The sequence below is a fragment of the Artemia franciscana genome, chromosome 14 (assembly GCF_032884065.1).
Source record: "Artemia franciscana chromosome 14, ASM3288406v1, whole genome shotgun sequence".
NCBI classification, from domain to species: Eukaryota; Metazoa; Arthropoda; class Branchiopoda; order Anostraca; family Artemiidae; genus Artemia; species Artemia franciscana.
The window spans coordinates 4,703,870-4,724,234 of NC_088876.1; the positions used below are offsets into that span (position 1 = coordinate 4,703,870).

The 20,365-nt window shown below is 35.7% G+C and overlaps 2 protein-coding genes across 3 annotated transcripts in view; both read left to right on the forward strand.

Annotated features, from left to right (window-relative positions):
• Nucleotides 1-11,686, forward strand: part of LOC136035208 (zinc finger protein ZFP2-like) — a 57,473-nt gene extending 45,787 nt beyond the window's left edge. For both annotated transcript variants that reach the window (XM_065716815.1, XM_065716814.1), the window contains exons 3-5: nucleotides 4,035-4,199; nucleotides 5,028-5,165; nucleotides 9,864-11,686. In XM_065716815.1, coding sequence (XP_065572887.1) covers nucleotides 4,035-4,199; nucleotides 5,028-5,165; nucleotides 9,864-11,272 — 1,712 coding nt within the window. In that variant the 3' untranslated portion in view covers nucleotides 11,273-11,686. The remainder of the gene's footprint in view (nucleotides 1-4,034; nucleotides 4,200-5,027; nucleotides 5,166-9,863) is intronic.
• Nucleotides 1-13,327, forward strand: part of LOC136035209 (zinc finger protein ZFP2-like) — a 227,318-nt gene extending 213,991 nt beyond the window's left edge. Inside the window, exon 6 of the transcript XR_010619361.1 lies at nucleotides 11,681-13,327. The gene's annotated coding sequence lies outside the window, so the exon portion shown is untranslated. The remainder of the gene's footprint in view (nucleotides 1-11,680) is intronic.
• Nucleotides 13,328-20,365: the final 7,038 nt, after the last annotated feature.

Sequence of the window (20,365 nt, forward strand, 5' to 3'; positions counted from 1 at the left end):
TAAAGGCAATCAAATACATATGTAAATACGTCAACAAAGGCAGTGACATGGCAGTTTTTGGCTTGCAGCCCGAAATCAAAGATTTCGACGAAATCGTACAATATCAGGCTGGAAGATACATAAGCAGTAATGAAGCTGTTTGGCGAATTCTTTCATTTCCGATACATGAACGTAGTCCAGCTGTTGTTCACTTAGCGGTACATTTACAGAATGGTCAACGTGTTTATTTCACGGAAACCAACGTGCAACAAAGAGCCCTGAATCCACCGGATACAACATTAACAGCTTTTTTTTCGCTTTGCAAAAATGATTCTTTTGCAAAAAAACTGCTGTATACTGAAGTGCCTTCGTATTACACGTGGAATACTAAAAATAAAGTATTTGAACGTCGAAAACACCGTTCACCTCAATCAACATGAATGCTTCTTTCTACGCCTGCTTTTGGTGAATGTACCCGGTCCGACATCCTTTGAGTATTTGAGAACTGTAAACGGTACTATACATGACACTTACCGTAGTGCATGCCAAGCTCTGAATTTGTTGGAGAATGACCAACACTGGGATAACTGCATCAATGACGCGTGCGAAACGTCAACCCCAAGTCAAATTCGTGCATTGTTTGGCATCATTTTAACAACTTGCTCTCAATCAGCTCCTACAGAGTTATGGGAAAAATATAAGTCAAAAATGTCCGAAGATATACTCCATCGAAAACAGTTAGAGACGTCAGATATGACTTTTGATTTCACATCAGAAATTTATAACTACACTTTAGTTATTATAGAAGATTTGTGCGTACGTATGGCAAACAAACCTCTTCAGGATTTGGGAATGCCTTCACCTAACCGTATCGCTGCTGTTTCGACATGTGTAGAATTGGATCGTGAACAAAGTTACAGTACGAGTGATCTATTGTCGTATGTACAAAATAACATTTCCAAGTTAACGTCGGAACAAAAAGACATTTATGATACGATAATGCATTGTGTCGATAACAACGTTGGAGAAATTTTCTTTTTGGATGCGCCAGGAGGTACTGGTAAAACGTTTGTGATAAAACTGATTCTGGCATCAATTCGATCAAAAAATGATATAGCGTTGGCAATTGCGTCGTCCGGAATAGCCGCAACATTGCTGCCTGGTGGAAGAACTGCTCATTCCGCTTTGAAATTGCCTCTGAATTTGCATTCTACAGAAACTCCCACGTGCAATATTTCCAAATCATCTGGGATGGGTAAAGTATTGCAGCAATGCAAACTTATTATTTGGGATGAGTGCACAATGGCACACAAAAAATTGCTCGAGGCTCTGGATCAATGCTTGAAACATTTGAGAGGGAAGTCGAAACCCTTTGGCAGCAAATTAATATTGCTTGCGGGAGATTTCAGGCAAACATTACCAATAATACCTAGATCAACTCCTGCAGAGAAAATGAATGCTTGCCTGAAAAATTCTAATTTATGGGCCTACGTAAAAATATTAAAATTAACTACAAATAGGCGTGTCCGATTGCAAAACGATGACTCTGGTCAAACATTTTCAGATCAATTGCTGGCAATTGGAAACGGAAAGCTCCCAGTAGACTCAATTTCAGGACGTATACAACTACCTGCTGATTTCTGTAATTTAGTGACGTCCAAAAATGAATTGATTGAAAAAGTATTTCCGAATATTCTAAAAAATTATAAAAATAATAAATGGCTAAGTGAAAGAGCGATTCTCGCACCCAAAAATATAGACGTCCACGAAATCAACAATATTGTTTTGACCAAGATTCGAGACCAGGCAGTCCTTTACAAGTCAGTCGACACAGTTTTGGAACCAAATGAAGCAGTTAATTATCCATCTGAATTTTTAAATTCCATAGATCCTTCAGGGTTTCCACCACACGTGCTAAAACTAAAAATAGGCGTACCAATAATACTTTTAAGAAATATCAACCCACCGAAGCTTTGCAATGGCACGCGACTTGCCGTAAAAAAAAAACAATGGAAAACCTAATAGAGGCCACAATCTTGACAGGGCCTTTTGAGGGTGAGGCTGTTCTTATTCCTCACAGTCCCATGATTCCAACGGATCTGCCTTTTCAATTTAAAAGATTGCAATTCCCAATTCGATTAGCATTTGCAATCACCATTAACAAAGCTCAAGGTCAATCAGTAGAAAAATGTGGTGTAGATCTTAATACTGATTGTTTTTCCCATGGACAATCGTACGTTGCATGTTCGAGGGTCGGTAAACCTGACAATCTATTTATATGCAGCGACAATTGGACAGCGAAGAATGTTGTATATTCGCAAGTTTTACGTAGTTAATTTGTATTGTATCTATCTATCTATATAAAAACGAGTTGTGTGTATGCATGTTTGTTTGTTTGTAAAAAGAGCGTTTGCATATGACGTCATTATTAGTACATACGGCTTTGTATATGCACAGACAATGGGAAAGCCAAGAATGTTGTATATTCGCAATTTTTACGTAGTTTGAAACACATATATAAATCTATCTATATTCACAGGTGGGACACAGGGACACAACTACAATGGCGCGTAACTAATATGGCGCGTAACGACTTACGCGCGCGGGGGGGCTTGGGGGGGCGTGAAGCGCCCCAACAGCTAGTATTGCAATAGTTTTTACACTTTTACAGTTAAGGAAGGATGCAATAGCAAAACTCTTGTTTGTAGTGAAAACCATGGGTGGCTTCCTCTTTCTTGGAAGAACTAGAAAACTTGAACTGAATATTTGATATATCTATTATTGCTGAAGATCCATCGGCTCAAGAGTGCATTTCACTTTTATCTTTGTTTTCTAAGTTGTAATAAATACAAAAGAAAATATTTGTCCGCAAATTGGTTTTCAATATTTACTCATTACTTTTTGCCTTAATTCTTGTTTGATATACAGCAGTATCCAAGGGTGTTGACAGTAGATAGAATTAAGCCAAAGAACTATATAATAACAAATAATAACTATTTAGTTGCTGCTCCGTCCAAATACAAAAACCGTGAAAGAAAGTTGTATCTAAAAAAGAGCTGCCTGTTTACAACAATTTAATGCCTGTAGGCCGGTGGGTACCTATATGGCTCTTGCTACTCGCTATCGCTAATTTTGCTCTCACTTTGTTCTATTGAAACAATATTATTATCCACGAGAAAAATCAATTATGCTTTTTTACATGCATCTTTCATCTGTATTTTAGTCAACTTGACCAGGGAATTTTGCCATGATAAAATTGAAACAGCAAAAAAAGCAACCGATACAAAATAAAATCATAAAAAATTCAAAGTTTTTATAGCTAATCTGCACAAAGCTTTCCCTGTAAAAACTCAACTTCAAGTAAAACCAAGAGGAGAAGAGAAGGAAGCACAAAAATAGAGTCTTTAAGAGGAAAGAGATTTTGTTTGCTAAGGAATAAAGTAAAATAAAAGATGATGAAGAGAATGATTTTTGGTAAAAAGAAAAATGGACTTTAGGAACGGAAAAATTGTGAGTAGAATGCCTCAATAGGCTAAAGAGGACACCAAAAATCCATTAAGAATCATGATTTGTCTAGAAATGGGGTAAGCTCAGGCTTTGCTAGAAGCTATCTAGACAAAAAAAACTTGAAGAAGACCCTCAAGTAATAGCAACATTGCCCAGGAAACTGGGAAAGGGGAATTCCCTATAAACTGTCTGACAATAATTAGTAGTTTATGCTCAAGTTAATTACAATTAAATTTCGTAATATTAAGCAATGTTGATCTTTCCGCTGTGATTGTCAATTCTTGATTTTGTAACAACTAGAAGGAGATGAAGAGTCAGTTTGTGATCAGGTTACTTTGCTGGTGGTGGAAACGTTAGAACTGAGCAAACTTTTTTCAGTTATGGCTAAGCATCCCTCTAAAACCAAACTAGATGCTATTGGTTTGTGTCTTCACACCTATTCAATTTCATTTCTCTTTTGCAGAAAGCACATAACCCTTTCAATTTTGGACACTTGTTAGTATTGTGCATGTCCTAGTATTTTTCCTTTAATTTGTGTTTTATTTTAGAAAATGTATCACCAACTGAGTGTGAGCAGCTGTTTGACATTCCAGGCCAGTTGCTGTCCCCTAAACTTGAAAGTGCTCCTCTGAATACTTTTCCCAGCTTTTCAGGCCCGTGTAAGCTTGAAGCTGACACCCACGAATTGGGAGCTACATTTTCGGATGATGAAGGTACATCTTTAACATTTGTTTTTATTAGAAAAAAATTATATTCCAATAAAAACCAAGTTATATTTTGATGAAAAAAGGAAACAAATCAAGGTCAAGTACGATTTAAAGCAAGAAATTTACACTTAAGCTGGAATATTTCTTTTATTTTATTCAAAAGTTTTGATGTTTGCTTAACTCGATTTGCCCTCTAGTGGGAAGATTTTTGGGAAAGTAATTATTACTATTCAAAAAGCCCCTTATGAAGGGATTCTAAATCCCTTATGAAGGAGATGATCCTTCTCTAACGATTTATTCTTGCGTGCAGGCTCTATTTTTGTAGTAAACATGAAACTTAATTTTTCGTACCCTCAAATTTCTTTCCTCTCAGTATTTCAAACAAAATACTGCAAAGATGACAGAGGAATATCAGTAAATTGTTACATATATATATATATATCCCTTGTCTTAAAAGTTGAGCCAGAATAGTTTCATAATGTGTACCACAATGTTAAAGTTGGCAACCTGTCGAAATTTTAAATGATGGTGTGCATTAATTAATTTGTGTACGAAAAAGACTCGATCTGTTACACTTTGATAAGCTCATCAAGAAATATTGATCAGAATTAAAAGATATTTTTTGGTCTTGGATTAAAGGGAAATTCTCAGATATAATACATATATATGCTATGCAACCATCAATTTAGTTTTATTGTGAATCTGAAGACTTCGAATGTCGGTTATATATTTGGGTTAGTTAATTTTTCATATGATTAAGGTATGAACTTTAATAGCAGTAAATTTTGCGTATTTGATTGTTTTAGATGTCTTTTAATTTGTATTTTGTTGCAGAAGTTGAAGGTACCTTGACAAGAGAAATTGGAACATCTAATTCAGAATTAGCGCTGGATCATCAACTACCTCTTGGTATTTCGCAAAGTTTTTCGGCATCTCCTTCTGACTCTCAGGAAAAGGATAGCCGTAACGAAGGTAAATATTGAGCATACAGTGATAATTTGGTTTACAAAATAGGTTCTTTCACAAATTAATTTTTACGTCTCTTTCACATGAAAATAAAAATAAATATAAATATGAATCGGAATAAAGAAAATCTCTAATCCTCAGACATGCCAATGTGGGTCTAACTTTTTCCCCTTTTAGTCGCACCACCAAGAATAATAAGGGAATACAAGTTCTTTATGTCTTTTTGCTTCCACAAACAGAAGAAACTAAGTTAGAAGATTTCTGTAATATCACAAATAAAACCGAACGAAGTATCACTCATTAAAGCCAAATACTTTGGCCATGAACTATGTTAAATATTGGTTTCCTAAAACCGAAGTTTCTTAGAGATAAGTAAATAGCCAAATTAAGACAAAGTCATATACCCGTCTCACTAACTGTATTTCAAGCAGCTAGCTGAAAGGAAAATGTGGTTTAGCCCCGCTTTCTTTGGCTATAGTGAGTGAAAGCTTGAGATGGCTAGAACTGGTACTGCGAATAAAGGATGGCAGAATACCAACGGCTGTCTTTGCCGGTGGCAAACTTTTTTTTTACTTGACGAACTTTCACCTTCTTTTTATTCAAAAGTGATGGTGTTTGCTAGTGATGTCGTTGAGGGAGTGGGGCAGGTGACTCCCCCCTCCCCTCCCCCAATAATATGGTGAAAATATTACTGAGTAACATAAAAACTGTTGGTCGCTATAAGTTTCAACTTCGTTCTTTAGTTTGAGCAGATATTTTTTTTAACTAATCCATCCTTGTCCTCAGTATAGAAATAAAAAAAAAAAACAGGGGGTTACACTTCCTAATGTGACTACATTAATATCTATATATATTTACCGTCTTAAAAACCCTATCATCAAGTAAATAGGTTAGCCTAGCTACTGGAAAAATTACGAAAATCTACTATACTTCCTGTTTTACCCCTTTTGCTCAAGTCGAATTGTTTCCCCTGATAGGTAAAGGGTCTTTTATTTTCCAAAATCTATTAGTTCAATATAAGATTTTCTTGTTTTACAACATTCAAAATGGATATGAATACACACTCGACATCTGCAAATAGGACAGATATGGGATCACTGAAAAACGATAAGTTATCAAAAACCAGAATTGTTTAGCTGAAAAACATGAAAAAAAATCATCAGAAAATAAAATAAGATGCTTTTTATAATAATATTCGTACTGTAGCTAGATAGGTCAAATCGGTTGTAGCTTAGTCATAGAAGTTTGTAGGGAGAAGTGAGCAGCTCGAGGAATCATTTAATTATTTTAATGTTTTACTTCCAATGTTTGAATCAAAACTCCAGTATAGCTCCAAATTTTCGTATTTTGTAATTGAAACTCCTAGTGTGCGCTGATTAGATCCTATTCGTTGCGTTTTGGTTTCATTTACTAACCCATAAATGTAGAACATACTATGTAGCATACCGTGTCTAAAAGTTCTAAATATTTCTTTTACCCAGCTTTGCATAAGTATGTTGTACAAAATATCTGCTACAAGTATTAATGAATTGAATCCGAACATTAAATGTTTGTTTTTCTCACAAATTAGAAATTTATGCTCGCGAATATGCGGTACCAATCCATACTTTTTATCTATTGTCATCAGTTTTAATGCGCAGCACTAGGATACCAAGCTTGGCTTGACGAAGGAAATTTTAGACATAAAAATAATATTCATTCCCCCCTCCCCTCCTTTTTGAAAATTTGTGCCTCCAATACCCTAATTTACAAAAAAAAAACGTGTTATTTTTCTAGATTTCTTTTTTTCATCAAATGCAAAAGGGAGGGTAGTTTTCAAACTTTAGGTATCAATTTTTTCCATCCGATTCGCATCCCTGGTTAGTTTTATTTAATATAATGTGTCCATCAAAATGCTACCAAGAACTGTTGGCAAAATTTTCTCGATATTCATAATCGAACATTTCCCAACGAGTAAATTAATAATTCAGAAAACGTTCTGTTTTTATTTATAAACATGAAAAGAAAACCCAAAGCGCACTTTTTGGGCACCATATGTCACTTTATTATTGCCTTGTAAATACAAATTTAGAAACAGCGATTAAATATAAAATGTAGTTTATAAATGACTGTATAATTAGCTCTCTATGATGTCCATTTGCCTGACCCAACCTTTCCATTCCAAAACTGTCACCCAAATTGCACTTCCAGTGTGCCATGTTGCACTTTTTAAACATTTCTATGATTTTCTAGTGCCTAAATTCTGACGAAGAAAAATAAGACTATAAATAAAAATAAGATCGCTGCCCACGTAAAAAGTGATTTTCATTTTTGGTGAATGAGGGTGGTTGCATTTTGCCTAAATAATGTTTCAACAATGGTAAATTAAAGAAGATACTGACTTGCTAAGACGTCATTTTGAAATCTCATGAAGTGAAGCACAAGGTTGTTGGAATATCGCTTAGTTCAACTGTGAGATTCTGTCTCCTATGATAGCTACGGGATTTTAAGGAAATGGGAGGGAGGTGATATGCAATTTAATGTTTACGGACAAAGAATCCAAACATACCATCTTAATTGGTTGCGTTTGCATTGTTTATTTATGTATTCTGTAATTGTTTTGAATTTAGTCGAGTAATACTACTACTACAACTAATAACTCACTGCAGCACCAAGCCGCCAGAGGCCAACTCAGCAACGCGCGCTCCTCCTCCAACATAATCTATTTAAAGCCTCCCTGTTTACACCCTCCCAGGAAGTTCCCATTTCCTTTAAATATTTATTTATGACATCCTCCCAATCCAGACAAGGACATTCGAAAAAAATAGAAAAAAAAGTATTTTTAACTTACGGACGGGTGGTGGGATCTTAATGAAATTTTATGTTTGGAAGGATATTGTGTCTCAGAGCTCTTACTTTAAATCCCGACCAGATCTGCTGAAATTGGAGGGGAGTTTGGGGGGGGACCTAAAATCTTGGAAAACGCTTAGAATGGAGGGATCGGGATGAAACTTGGTGAGAAAAATAAGCGGAAGCCCTGGATACGTGATTTACATAACGGAACGGATCTGCTCTGTTGGGGGGGGGGGTTAATTCTGAAAATTTGAAAAAATGAGGTATTTTTAACTTACGAAGGAGTGATCGGATCTTAATGAAATTTGAAGTTTGGAAGAATGTCGTGTCTCAGAGCTCTTATTTTAAATCCTGATTGGATCCGGTGACATTGGGGGGAATTGAGTGGGGGAACCTTAAATCTCGGAAAACACTTAGAGTTGATCGGGATGAAACTTGGTGGGAAAAATAAGCACAAGTCCTAGATACGTGATTGACATAACTGGAACGGAGCCGCTCTCTTTGAAGGAGTTGGGGGGAGGCTTAATTCTAAAAAAATCGAAAAAATGAGGTATTCTTAACTTATGAAGGAGTGATCAGATCTTAATGAAATTTGTGGGATGGGGAGGCGGAACCTAAAATCTTGGAAAACACTTAAAGCGGAGAGATTAGGATGAAACTTGGTGGAAAGAATAAGCACAGTCTAAGATAAGTAACTGACTTAACCGGACTGGATCCGCTCTCTTTGGTGGAGTTGGACGGAGGGGGGAGTAAATCGGAAAAATCAGAAAATATGAGGTATTTGTAACTTACGAACGGGTGATCAGATCTTAATGAAATTTGATATCTAAAAGGATCTTGTGCTTTAGAACCCTCATTTTAAATATTGACCAGATCTGGTGACATTGGAGGGAGTTGGAGGGAGAAACCGAAATTCTTGGAAAACGTGAAAATCGAGGTATCGTACGAATGAGCGATCGGATCTTAATGAAACTTGATATATAGTAAGAATCTTATGTCTCAGATGCTCCATTTTCAAATCGGATCTGGGGACTTAGAGGGTTGGAGTGGGGAAAAAGAAATCTTGGAAACCGAAAATCTTGGAAAACCCTTAGAGAGAGATCGGTATGAAAGTTGATGGGAAAAATAAGCACAAGTTTTAGATATGAGATAGACATAATTAGCATGGATCCGTTCTCTTTGAGAGAGCTGAAGGTGGTTAGTTTGGAAAAATCAGGAAAATTGAGGTATTTTTTACTTACGAACGGGTGACCAGATCTTAATAAATTTGATATTTAGAAGGAACTCGTGTCTCAGAGCTCTTATTTCAAATCCCAACCAGATCCTTCGACAGTGTGGGGAGTTGGAGGGGGAAGCCGGAAATCTTGGAAAACGCTTGTAAACGTCGTAGATATGTGATTGAAGTAACCAGACTGGATCCGCTCTCTTTGGTGGAGTTAGGTGGTGGGGTTCAGTGTTTTGACGAGTTTGGTGCTTCTGGACGTGCTAGGACGATGAAAATTGGTAGGCGTGTCAGGGAGCTGCACAAATTGACTTGACAAAGTCGTTTTCCCCGATTCAACCATCTGCGGGGCTGAAGGGAAGGGGGAAATTAGAAAAAGTTAGGCGTTTTTAACGAGTTGGTGATCAGATCTTAATGAATTTTGATATTTAGAAGGACTTCGTGACACAGAGCCGTTATTTTAAATCCCGACCGGAATTAAGTCTCTGATTTTCCTTTTAAAGCAATCTATTGATTCTTAGAATTTTGCTAGAGTTCATACCATATGAGCTGTTGGCTCTTTCGACCTCGTCGCAAGTGCCATATGAGCTCTTAGCTTTTGTTATTTATAATTTTTATGTTACCTTTAATTTATTTTTTTCTTACTTTAGAGATAATGAGTTCTACTCTGAGCACTTCTGATGGTACAATTCAACCAGAACTCTTAGGCCCAAAACTAATTGTTTCGGTGAAAAGGTTGAGAGAGAAAAGTATAGAAGAATTAACTGCTGGGATCTGGCGTTGTGATTCCTGTGGGAAAACAGAGAAATCATTTTTGATGCTGAATCTTCATTTTGACACTGGCTGTGAAAAACTTTCCCCAATCGAGTGCGACGTCTGTCCTGCAGTATTTCGTGATTATAGTGAGTTTGTTCCACATTTTATGGAACACCAAATGGAAGAAACAAGACGATGCCCCATTTGTTTGTGTGAATGTACTGGTGATATAAAACAACATCTAATTATAAAACGTCACTACTCACCAAATCTGTCTGAACTAGACCTACAGGGAAATGCATTGCTAGTCGTCTCACAGAATCCGTCCACTAACGGTACCTCAAATTCACATGATACAGAATCAGAAGACAAAAGCTTAGAAAATCGGGAAATATTTTCTAATAGTCACTTGTACAGTAAAAACCACGGAAAATTAGAAAGATATCTCAAAACAAACACGGAGAAAAAACTAAATAAGCGTTATGTAGGCAAGAAGCGCTTTTCTCATTCAATCAATTTGATTGGGCACAAGAGAGTGGATACAGATGAAAAACCGTTTAAATGTGACGTATGTAACAAAGGCTTTTCTCATTCAAGCAGTTTGAATATGCACCAAAGACTCCATACAGGTGAAAAGCCATTTAAATGTGACGTATGTAACAAAGGCTTTTCTCAATCAGGCAATTTGAATATGCACCAGAGATCGCACACAGGTGAAAAACCGTTTAAATGCGACGTATGTAACAAAGGCTTTTCTCAATCAAGCCATTTGAATGTGCACCAGAGAACACACACAGGTGAAAAACCGTTTAAATGTGACGTATGTAACAAAGATTTTTCTCGTTTAGGCGATTTGAATAAGCACCACCGAGTGCATACAGGTGAAAAACCGTTTAAATGTGACGTATGTAACAAAGGGTTTTCTCAATCAATCCATTTGAATATGCACCAAAGACTCCATACAGGTGAAAAGCCATTTAAATGTGACGTATGTAACAAAAGCTTTTCTTATTCAAGCAGTTTGGTTGGGCACCAGAGATTGCATACTGGTGAAAAGCCATTTAAATGCGACATATGTAACAAATGTTTTTCTGTAAACGGCACTTTGATTGCACATCAGAGAACACACACAGGTGAAAAACCGTTTAACTGTGACGTATGTAACAAAGGCTTTTCTAAATCAAGCTATTTGAATGTGCACCAAAGACTCCATACAGGTGAAAAGCCATTTAAATGTGACATATGTCACAAATGTTTTTCTTTAAAGGGTAATTTGATTACACACCAGAGAACACACAGGTGAAAAGCCATTTAAATGTGACGTTTGTAACAGGCTTTTCTCATTCAGGCGATTTGATTAAGCACCAGAGTGCATACAGGTAAAAAAAACCGTTTAAATGTGACTTGTGTAACAAGGCTTTTCTCAGTCAAGCCATTTGAATGTGCACAAAAGATTGCATACAGGTGATAGACCGTTTAAATGTGATGTGTATAAGAAATGCTTTTCTCAATATCAGAATTTGGACGCGCATAAAAAACTACATACAAGGTTAAAAACTGTTTAAATATGATAAACGTAACAAAGGTTTTTATGAATACGGCAATTTGATTGAATACCAGTGAAAACAAGCAGGTGAAAAACCGTATAAATGTGATGTGTGTAAAAAAATGCTTTTATTAAAAGCATTTTAATAGGTATATTAAATATAAGGTAAATTTTAACGTGCATAAAAATTACATACATGTGAGAGATCCTTCAAACGTGGCATTTGTTAGAAGGAATTCTCTCAAGTGCTTGAATGCAAATCAAGTATTTCATATATGTGAGAAGAAAAAGTAAATTTGAGGTGTGGTATATGGTGGGGACTTAAGATGTAAAATGTGTGCAAGTATCTGCTGTTTTCAATATAGTTTTCATGGCATATTTATCCGTTAGGATCAAAATCCACTTTTTATGGCACTTGGTATCTACCAAAGTGACATATAGCGATCGCAAATTCAGTAGGTTTGTCCCGGTTTTGCTAGTTTAGGCCCTTCCAGATAAGCTAGGACAATGAAATTTAGTAGGCTGATCAAGAACCAGATCAGATTAAATTGGAAATAGTCTTTTCCCCCATGAGATCATTTTGGGGGGGGTAGTTCGGAAAATTTAGAAAATATGAGAAATTTTAACTTTCAAACAGGTGATCGGATCTTAATGGAATTCGATATTTAGAAGGATGTTGTGTCTCAAAGCTATTATTTTAAATTCTGACTGGATAAAGTTACATTGGGGGGAATAGGTGGGGGAAACCTAAAATATCTGAAAACGCATAAAAGTAGAGGGATTGGGATGAAACTTGGTGGGAAAATAAGCACAATTCCTAGATGCATGACTGACATAACCAGAACAGGAGTACGAAGGAATGATCGATTTTAATGGATTTTCATATTTAGAAAGATCTCCTAACTCAGATGTCTTGTTTTAAATCCCGACCGTGTCCAGCATCATTTGGGGGGGGGGTGAAAATCTTGGAAAACGCTTATAGTGGAGAGATCAGGATGAAACCCGGTGGGAACAATAATCATAAGTCCAAGATTAGTGACTGCCATAACTGAAACTGATCTGCTTGGAGGAATCGGGAGGAACTTACGAATAGGTGATCAGATCTTTATGAACTTTGATATTTAGAAGGACCTTGTGCTTCAGAACTCTTATTTTAAATCCTGACCAGATACGGTGACATTGAGGGGGGGCTGGAGGAGAAAACAGGAAATTTTGGAAAACGTTGGAAAATGGAAATTTTGGAAAATCGAGGCATGTTTATCTTACGAATGGGTGATCGGGTCTTAATGAAACTTGATATATAGAAAGATTCAATGCATCATATGCTCCATTTTCAGTGCAAATAAGATCCTGGGACTTATGAGGTTGGAGGGGGAAAAGAGAAATCTTGGAAGCCGGAAACCTTGGAAAATGCTTAGAGGGGAGAGATAAGGATGGAACTTGATTGGAAGAATAAGCAGAAGTCCTAATTATGTTATTGACGTAACAGGACCTGACCCGCTCTCTTTGGGTGAGTTAGGTGGGTCCAGTGCTTTGGCGAGTTCGGTGCTTCTGGACGTTCTAGGACGATGAAAACTGATAGGCGTGTCTGAGACCTGCATAAATTGACAGTCGTTTTCCCCGATTCGACAATCTGGGGGGCTGAAGGGAGATTGAGATATTTTAACTTACGAATGGGTGATAGGATCTTGATGAATTTTGATATTTAGAAGGACCTCTTGCCTTAGAGCTCTTATTTTAAATCCCGACTGGGATTAAGCCTCTGAATTTTCTTTTAAATCAATCTTTTGTTTCTTAGAATATTGCTAGATCACAAGCGTCATTTGAGTTCTTAGCTCGTGTACATGTTGTACATAGCGACATAAAGATATTTTTGTTTATGTCGCACATAGCGACATAGGATATTCAATAGGACAGTAGTTTTTATTCCTTGATCCGGTTTTCTTCTTGTCCATCTTAATTATTCTCCATCTTTCATGTGGTTCTGTCAAATCTATTTATTGTTTATGTATATTATCCGTTGTATAACCTTTGCTGTGAAAAATTTAAGTTAGTTTGTTACTCTGTCATTAAAAAAAAAGATTTCGGTTTTTATGATTGTCATATGTGAAATAAGAATGTAAATTTAATTTGGAACATATTTATAATTATAGCAGGGCTTTGACTCGGGAAATATTTTAAGCTGCAAAATCCAAATATCTACAAAAGTTATAAAAACATACGAGAAAGAGATAAAACCAATAGTAAAACTATTCCCAACTTATCCTTTCAATTTGTATTTGATTTGGGGTAGAGGGGATTAAACGTTTTACAACCCTTTTTTGAGGCTGTGGGAGAGTCGTCTCTAAAGTTGTTGCTATTGAACCTTTAATTATGCTTGAACATTTTTTTTCTTTAATTTTAATCAGTGTTGAGAAGTAAATATTACGTGTTATTCTCCAATATGTCTTTACTTTTAACAGAACTCTACAACTTCCAATTTTCAGTTCAATGAACACTCGGATGTTTCTATGTTTAATCCCTCGATTCAAAGAGACCTGATTGGAAAAATGGTTGAAACAGCTAAACTCCCTGATCATGACAGGCAGATCAATTAGCTCCACTATTGATCTGCCTGTCATAATTTTGACAGATTCAAACAAGGTCAATTTTGGTTCATTGAGTAAGGGTCTCAATGAATCAAAATCATAATTAAGGGTTTATTTTGACCCTAGCTAAAACACTCCTAAATTAAATCGCTTCTTTACTGTGAAATGAAACTGTTTTAATAGATTCCAACATTATTATGATTATGCCGGTGCAAAGAACACCGCCTAGTTAAAATGAAAAATATTTTTCTCCATTCATTAGATTTTTTGTAGAATGTTTTGTTATGAACCGAAATTAAGGAGTCATACATATGATTTTTTTTTTTTTTTTTTTGCTTTATAGTTGGCTGTTATGTTTTACTTGGAAACGATATGTAATATTTCCGATTTAAAGTAAAAAAGAGAAAATATTGCAAAATTTGGTTGTATTTAGGTGTTGTATATTCTATTACAGTCTATTATATCAGCAGATGACTGAAGGTTTTGAGTTACTTTAAATCTTTCATTCTCAGTTAAAAATCTTTCTCTATTATTCAGAGTATTTGGTTTTGGATATTTTAAAATGAAGAATTTCTTAGAGATTATTGTTGCCTACATCTATAATGGTATCATTGAGCTAGACAGCCTACAAAGGTGGATAAAGTCAGCCATGATAATTAAATCCTGTGTAGTGCATAAAACTAAATTCCTTACAGTTATGATAGGTGGCGTTGGTTGCTATTGGATTTTAAATTTTCAGTTTTTTCTTTTGCTTCCCCTACTTAGTAGATTATGTCCATAGCCGCAATTTTTCGAGATACGCTAGAGCACATGTAAGATCAGTAGCAGATCCTACAAAGGGTACCATTAAAATTATTACATCTGTGAAAGCATATTTTTATTAATCTAAAGTTTATTTTGACTCACATTAAAATGCTCCTTAAGAAGGTTGCTTCTTTGATTTGAAACTAATCTTATACTTGTCTATCCTTACTTTTATTGTTGTTCGGTTTGGTCAAGTACATTTGCTGTTCACCTTAACCTATTACGTAATTTACAAAATTCTGTTATTCGTATCTTTAATGGATGTGATTCTCGGTTTTCAGTTAAATCAGCTTATACAAAAGTCCGTATTATGTCACTTGATGGCCTATTTATTTCTTATAAGTGTCAGTTTATGTTTGATTTGTTACATTTATGAAACCTCGTTAAAAAATTCACGCGGGCTCGGTTTTCAAAGTGTCAAATCTTCCCAGTTCTATCGAATATGATTCTTTTGAGAGCTGCTGAGGAACTGCCTTTAGTTCTGAAAATGCAATTCCTGTTATTTGAGTAGAATTTTGAGCCATATCAATTTTTCAAAATTTAGGAAGTGTATTTGTATATCTTTAAAACCTTATAAAATGGAATCGAGCAAAGTTATGAAGCTGAAAACAATTTTTTGTGCTTCAGTTAAGCAGAAGATCTATTTTGCAAGGTTTCAGTTTCATAACAGATATATTTTTAAAGGTCATCAAAGATCAGGGCCCTCTAGAGGAGAAGGAGTAGAGGTGGCTGCTTCAAAATACCTTCCCGGGACATACTTTAGTCTGTAGATTCATCCCTGAAAGTTTCATTTTCCTTTCTGCCTGAACCCTTTCTGAGATAGCAAGAAGTCAATTAACTAGAATTTCACCAAATTTTTAACTGATATTTTAATTTGTTGTTTGATATAAGCAAAAAAATAGGTCTAGCCTTTGCCACTCTTGCTTAAAGATTATACCTACTCTTGAGAATTTTACCCTTATAACATTGTCAAGTATAGACCAGAAATTACTTCGTATATGAAAGGGGCTGCTTCCTCATCAACGTTCCGCTCTTTACGCTAAAGTTTGACTCTTTCTCTCAACTTTTCTTTTTAAAACAGTAAAAAACTTTAGCGTAAAGAGCGGAGCGTTGATGAGGAAGCAGCCCCTTTCATATACGAAGTAATTTCTGTTCGTTTTAAGTTTTAATGTCGCTCCTTACTTTCAGTTGAAAAAACTTGTTTTTTTTTATTTAATTTCTGAACGTTTTTGAATCAATACATGTTTTGATTTTGGCTCTCCGCAGAGGAATTTGCATATTTATTTTTTTTTGGCTAAATGTCTTTCTCATAATTTTGATCGAATGATTTTGAGAAAAAAAGCGGGGAAGAAGCCTAGTTGCCCTCCAATTTTTTGGTTAATTAAAAAGGCAAGTAGAACTTTTAATTTTTTACGAATCTTTTTATTAGTTAAAGATATAAGTAACTTATAAATTAGCTTACGTAAAGAATTTTTTATTCTCATGTTTTTATTACACATATGAGATATTCCATTATTCATTCATTTCAATTTTTTGTTAATTAAAAGAGGGCCTTTCCGAAGCCAAGAGCGGGGGGTTAGCAAAAAAACAAAAAACCTGTACAAAAGAGTCTTTAAAAGCTGGGTGTTTGGGGGGCGGCAGCCCCCCAACTGCCTCTTCTAATTCCTGTACGTTTTAAGGTTCGACTTTGGGACGCAGCCTCTTTAACTCTTTAAGAAAACGAATTTTTTTTCATATTATTTCTGTACGTTTTTCTACAATCCATGGTGGATGTAATTTAATAATTCCTGTACTCCTCGTACAGAAATTAGGAGAGGAACTTGGGTGGCTGCCGCCCCCCCCCCCCCCCCGCTTTTAAATCATTGTATAAAATAGAAAAAAAAATAGATAGAATGACCGAAATGTTTCTTTTGCTCATAAGAAGCTAATATTCTGTTATCTCTCAAATGATAAGCTGTCCAGGTGTTATCAAAATTTTTTTGATGTTGTGAAAAAAAACCGCCCGTAAGGGACTTGAACCCTTGACCCGAGGATTAAAAGTCTCACGCTCTACCAACTGAGCTAATAACTTGCATGTGTGTAAATATAACTTCTCAATAGCTTTTAAAAATTTCAAATTAACATGGGCTCTTATGGAGAGAAATCCGTTAATTAAATAGCTAATGGGTGGTTTCTGGAAAACAGGGAAGGAGTTATCGGATCGAGCTGAAATTTCGCGGATAAGCTCCTGGGCCGTAGGGGACCTTAACTTGTGAATTTCAGCCCGATCGGACAACGTTAAAAGGGGTGGGGGGGGGGGGGGGTTGGAGGGTCGAAACTTTCGGGGGGTTAAGATTTTCCTACGAAACTTTCATGGGCACTTACTCGGAGAATTCCGCATCGAATGAGTCTTCGTACACCCAGATCCGATGTCGGATGTGACCTGTAGGCGTCTAGAAAAAAAAAGTAAATGAATTTTAAGTGGCTATGCGTGGTTTCTGGAAAACAGGGAAGGAGTTATCGGATCAAGCTGAAATTTCGCGGATAAGCTCCTGGGCCCTAGGGGACCTTAACTTGTGAATTTCAGCCCGATCGGACAACGTTAAAGGGGGGCTTGGGTTGACAGGTCGAAACTTTCGGCCAGATTTTCCCCATGAAGAAAAAGTTGGAGGGGGATGAAATTTTGCAGGTTTCTTAGTTGGAGCTCGGGCTACGAAATGCATCCCTCCCCATCCGTCTGCGACCACTGGAACCGAAGATCGCTTAACATTGTCGTGGGTCGCCTCTTTATAGAGGCACGAGTGTGCCTCCTTGATACTGGTATCCTAAACCACAATTTTTTCAAAGATAAATAAATAATCAAATTAAGTCATAATAAAGTCATATACCGGTCTCACTGATTGTATTTCAAGCTACTAGCTTAATGGAAAATGTGGTTTAGCCCTGATTTCCAGGGCTGTAGTGAATAAAAGCTTGAGATTGCTATAACAGGTTCTGTGACTGAAAGATGACAGACTGCCAAAGGCTATATTTGTCAGTCAACTGTCTAGGACCAAAACGAAAAGTAACCCCATTTGTCCTCAAATGGGAAGTGGTTTTTAAGAAAGGATTTAATTGAAATTGGAACTCCCAGGGAGGTTTTTAAGAGGAAGGTTTCTAATATGTTGAGATTAAGGAGGGGCATTCTTAGCTGTATTTGCCTCAGGTAGCTTGGTACTGTAGTGTGTGTTTAGTAGTAGAAATTGAATAGAAGAATCCTTAAATGATTTTAAACTAAAATAGATAATCAAGTCAAAGTTGAAACTAATAAATATTACCACAAATAGAACCATTTCTTTCAAGTAGTGGAGATATTCCCTCTCTACTCTCCTGATTTTTTTTTCAAGAGTGAGGGCGTTCGCCACTTGTGTCATGGGGGGGTGACCTCCCCCCTCCAATTAATTTGCAGAAAATTCTATTGAGTAACATAAAAACTGTTACTCATTTTAAATTTCAACTTTATTTTTTACTTTGAGCACATATTTTTTATTTTATTTTTAGTTAATCCATCCTTGTTCTTAATAGAAAATAATGAAAAAAATAAAATAAAAGGCCTTAAAAACCATATCATCAAGTAAATAGGTTGGATAGTTAATGGCAAAATTGTGAAAATATGCTATACTTCCTGTTTTGCTGTGCCTGTTTAGGTAAAATTGTTTCCCCTGATAGGTAATAGTCTTTTACTTCCTAAAATCTATCTGTAGAATTTGAGATTACCTAGTTTGACAACATTCAAAATGGATATGAATACACCCTGTATATCTGCAAACAGGACAGACATGGGATCACTGAAAAACAAGAAGTCATTGAAAATATGAAAAGAAAACACCAAAAAAGACAATAAGACTTAATCCTTTTATAATAATATTAAATGAAAAAAATTCTTTAACTGAAAGTAAGGAGCAAAATTAAAACTCAAAACAAACAGAAATTACTCTGTATATTAAAGGGGCTTTTCCCTCCTCAATGTCCCATCCTTTATGCTAAATTTTGACTCTTTCAATCAACTTTACTTTTTAAAACAGTAAAAAAAACTTTAGCATAAAGAGCAGAGTGTTGAGGAGGGAAAGCGCCTTTAACGTATTGAGTAATTTCTGTTTGTTTTAAGTTTTAATGTTGCTCTTTACTTTCAGTTAAAAAAAAACTTTCTATCATTTAATTTCTAAACGTTTTTAAATTGATAGTTTTCAATTTCAGCTGTCCGTAGATGAATAATTAAAATTCAATTTGTATTTTTTTTTTTTTTTTTTTTTTTTTTTTTTTTGCTAAATAGCTTTCTCCTAGTTTTGATCAGGAGATTTTGAAAAAAAGAGTGAGGGAGGAGGCCTAGTTGCCTTCCAATTTTTTGTTACTTAAAATGGCAACTAGAACTTCTAATTTCTTATGACCGTTTTTTGAATGTTATACTTAACATACAAGTTAACTTACATAACGAAATCCTTAATTTGTATATTTATATTACGTATATGAGAGGGTTTGCCCCCTCGTTAAAAACTTGCTCTTTACACTAAACCTTCAATCTCATCCCAATTCTTTAAGAATGACCCCTGAATCACAATTGCCAAAGAATAAATAATTGAAATTACTGAAAATACTTTAGCACAAAGAGCGAGCTATTTAGGAGATGAACCCCACATATGCATAATAATTTCTGTTTGTTTAAGTTTTAATTCTGCTTCTTATTTTTAGTTGGAAAAACTTTTCCACATTTATTTTTTCATTGTTTTTTTTTATGTTTTTAATAGTGCTAGAATATTCTGTGCCCCCTTTGTTGGAAATATCTTCCTCCATGACAAAATCCTCCATGGAAAGATCCTCCCATGTGACCCCCTCCCCTCTTCAAACAAAAAAATATCCCCCTGAAAACGTCTGTACCAATAACCATTTCTAAACTTAAATGCTGGTCAAACTTTGTAACTTACAGCCCCTCCCCCTTGGACTTTGGGAGAGTAAGTCGTCCTCAAAGACATTGTTATTAAGTTTTGGGACTATGCTAATCAAAATAACTATCTTAAAATTTTGATCCGTTGACTTTGAGAAAAAAATATGTGTGGGAGGGGCCCTAGGTGCCCTCCATTTTTTTGGTCACTTAAAAAGGGCACTAGAACTTTTAGTGTCTGTTAGAATGAGCCCTTTCACTACATTTTAGCACCACTGGGTTGATACGATCATCCCTGGAAAAAAAGAAAACCAATAAACACCCATGATCAGTCTTCTGGCTAAAAATACGAAATTCTAAATCTTTGTAGATAGGAGCTTGAACTTCCACAGTAGAGTTCTCTGATATGCTGAATGCGATAGTGTGATTTTCGTTAAGATCATATGAGTTCTAGGGGGTGTATTCTCCTTTTTTCCAAAATAAGGTAAATTTTACCAGGCTTGTAACTTTTGATGGGTAAGACTATATTTGATTAAACTTATATATCTAAAATCATCATAA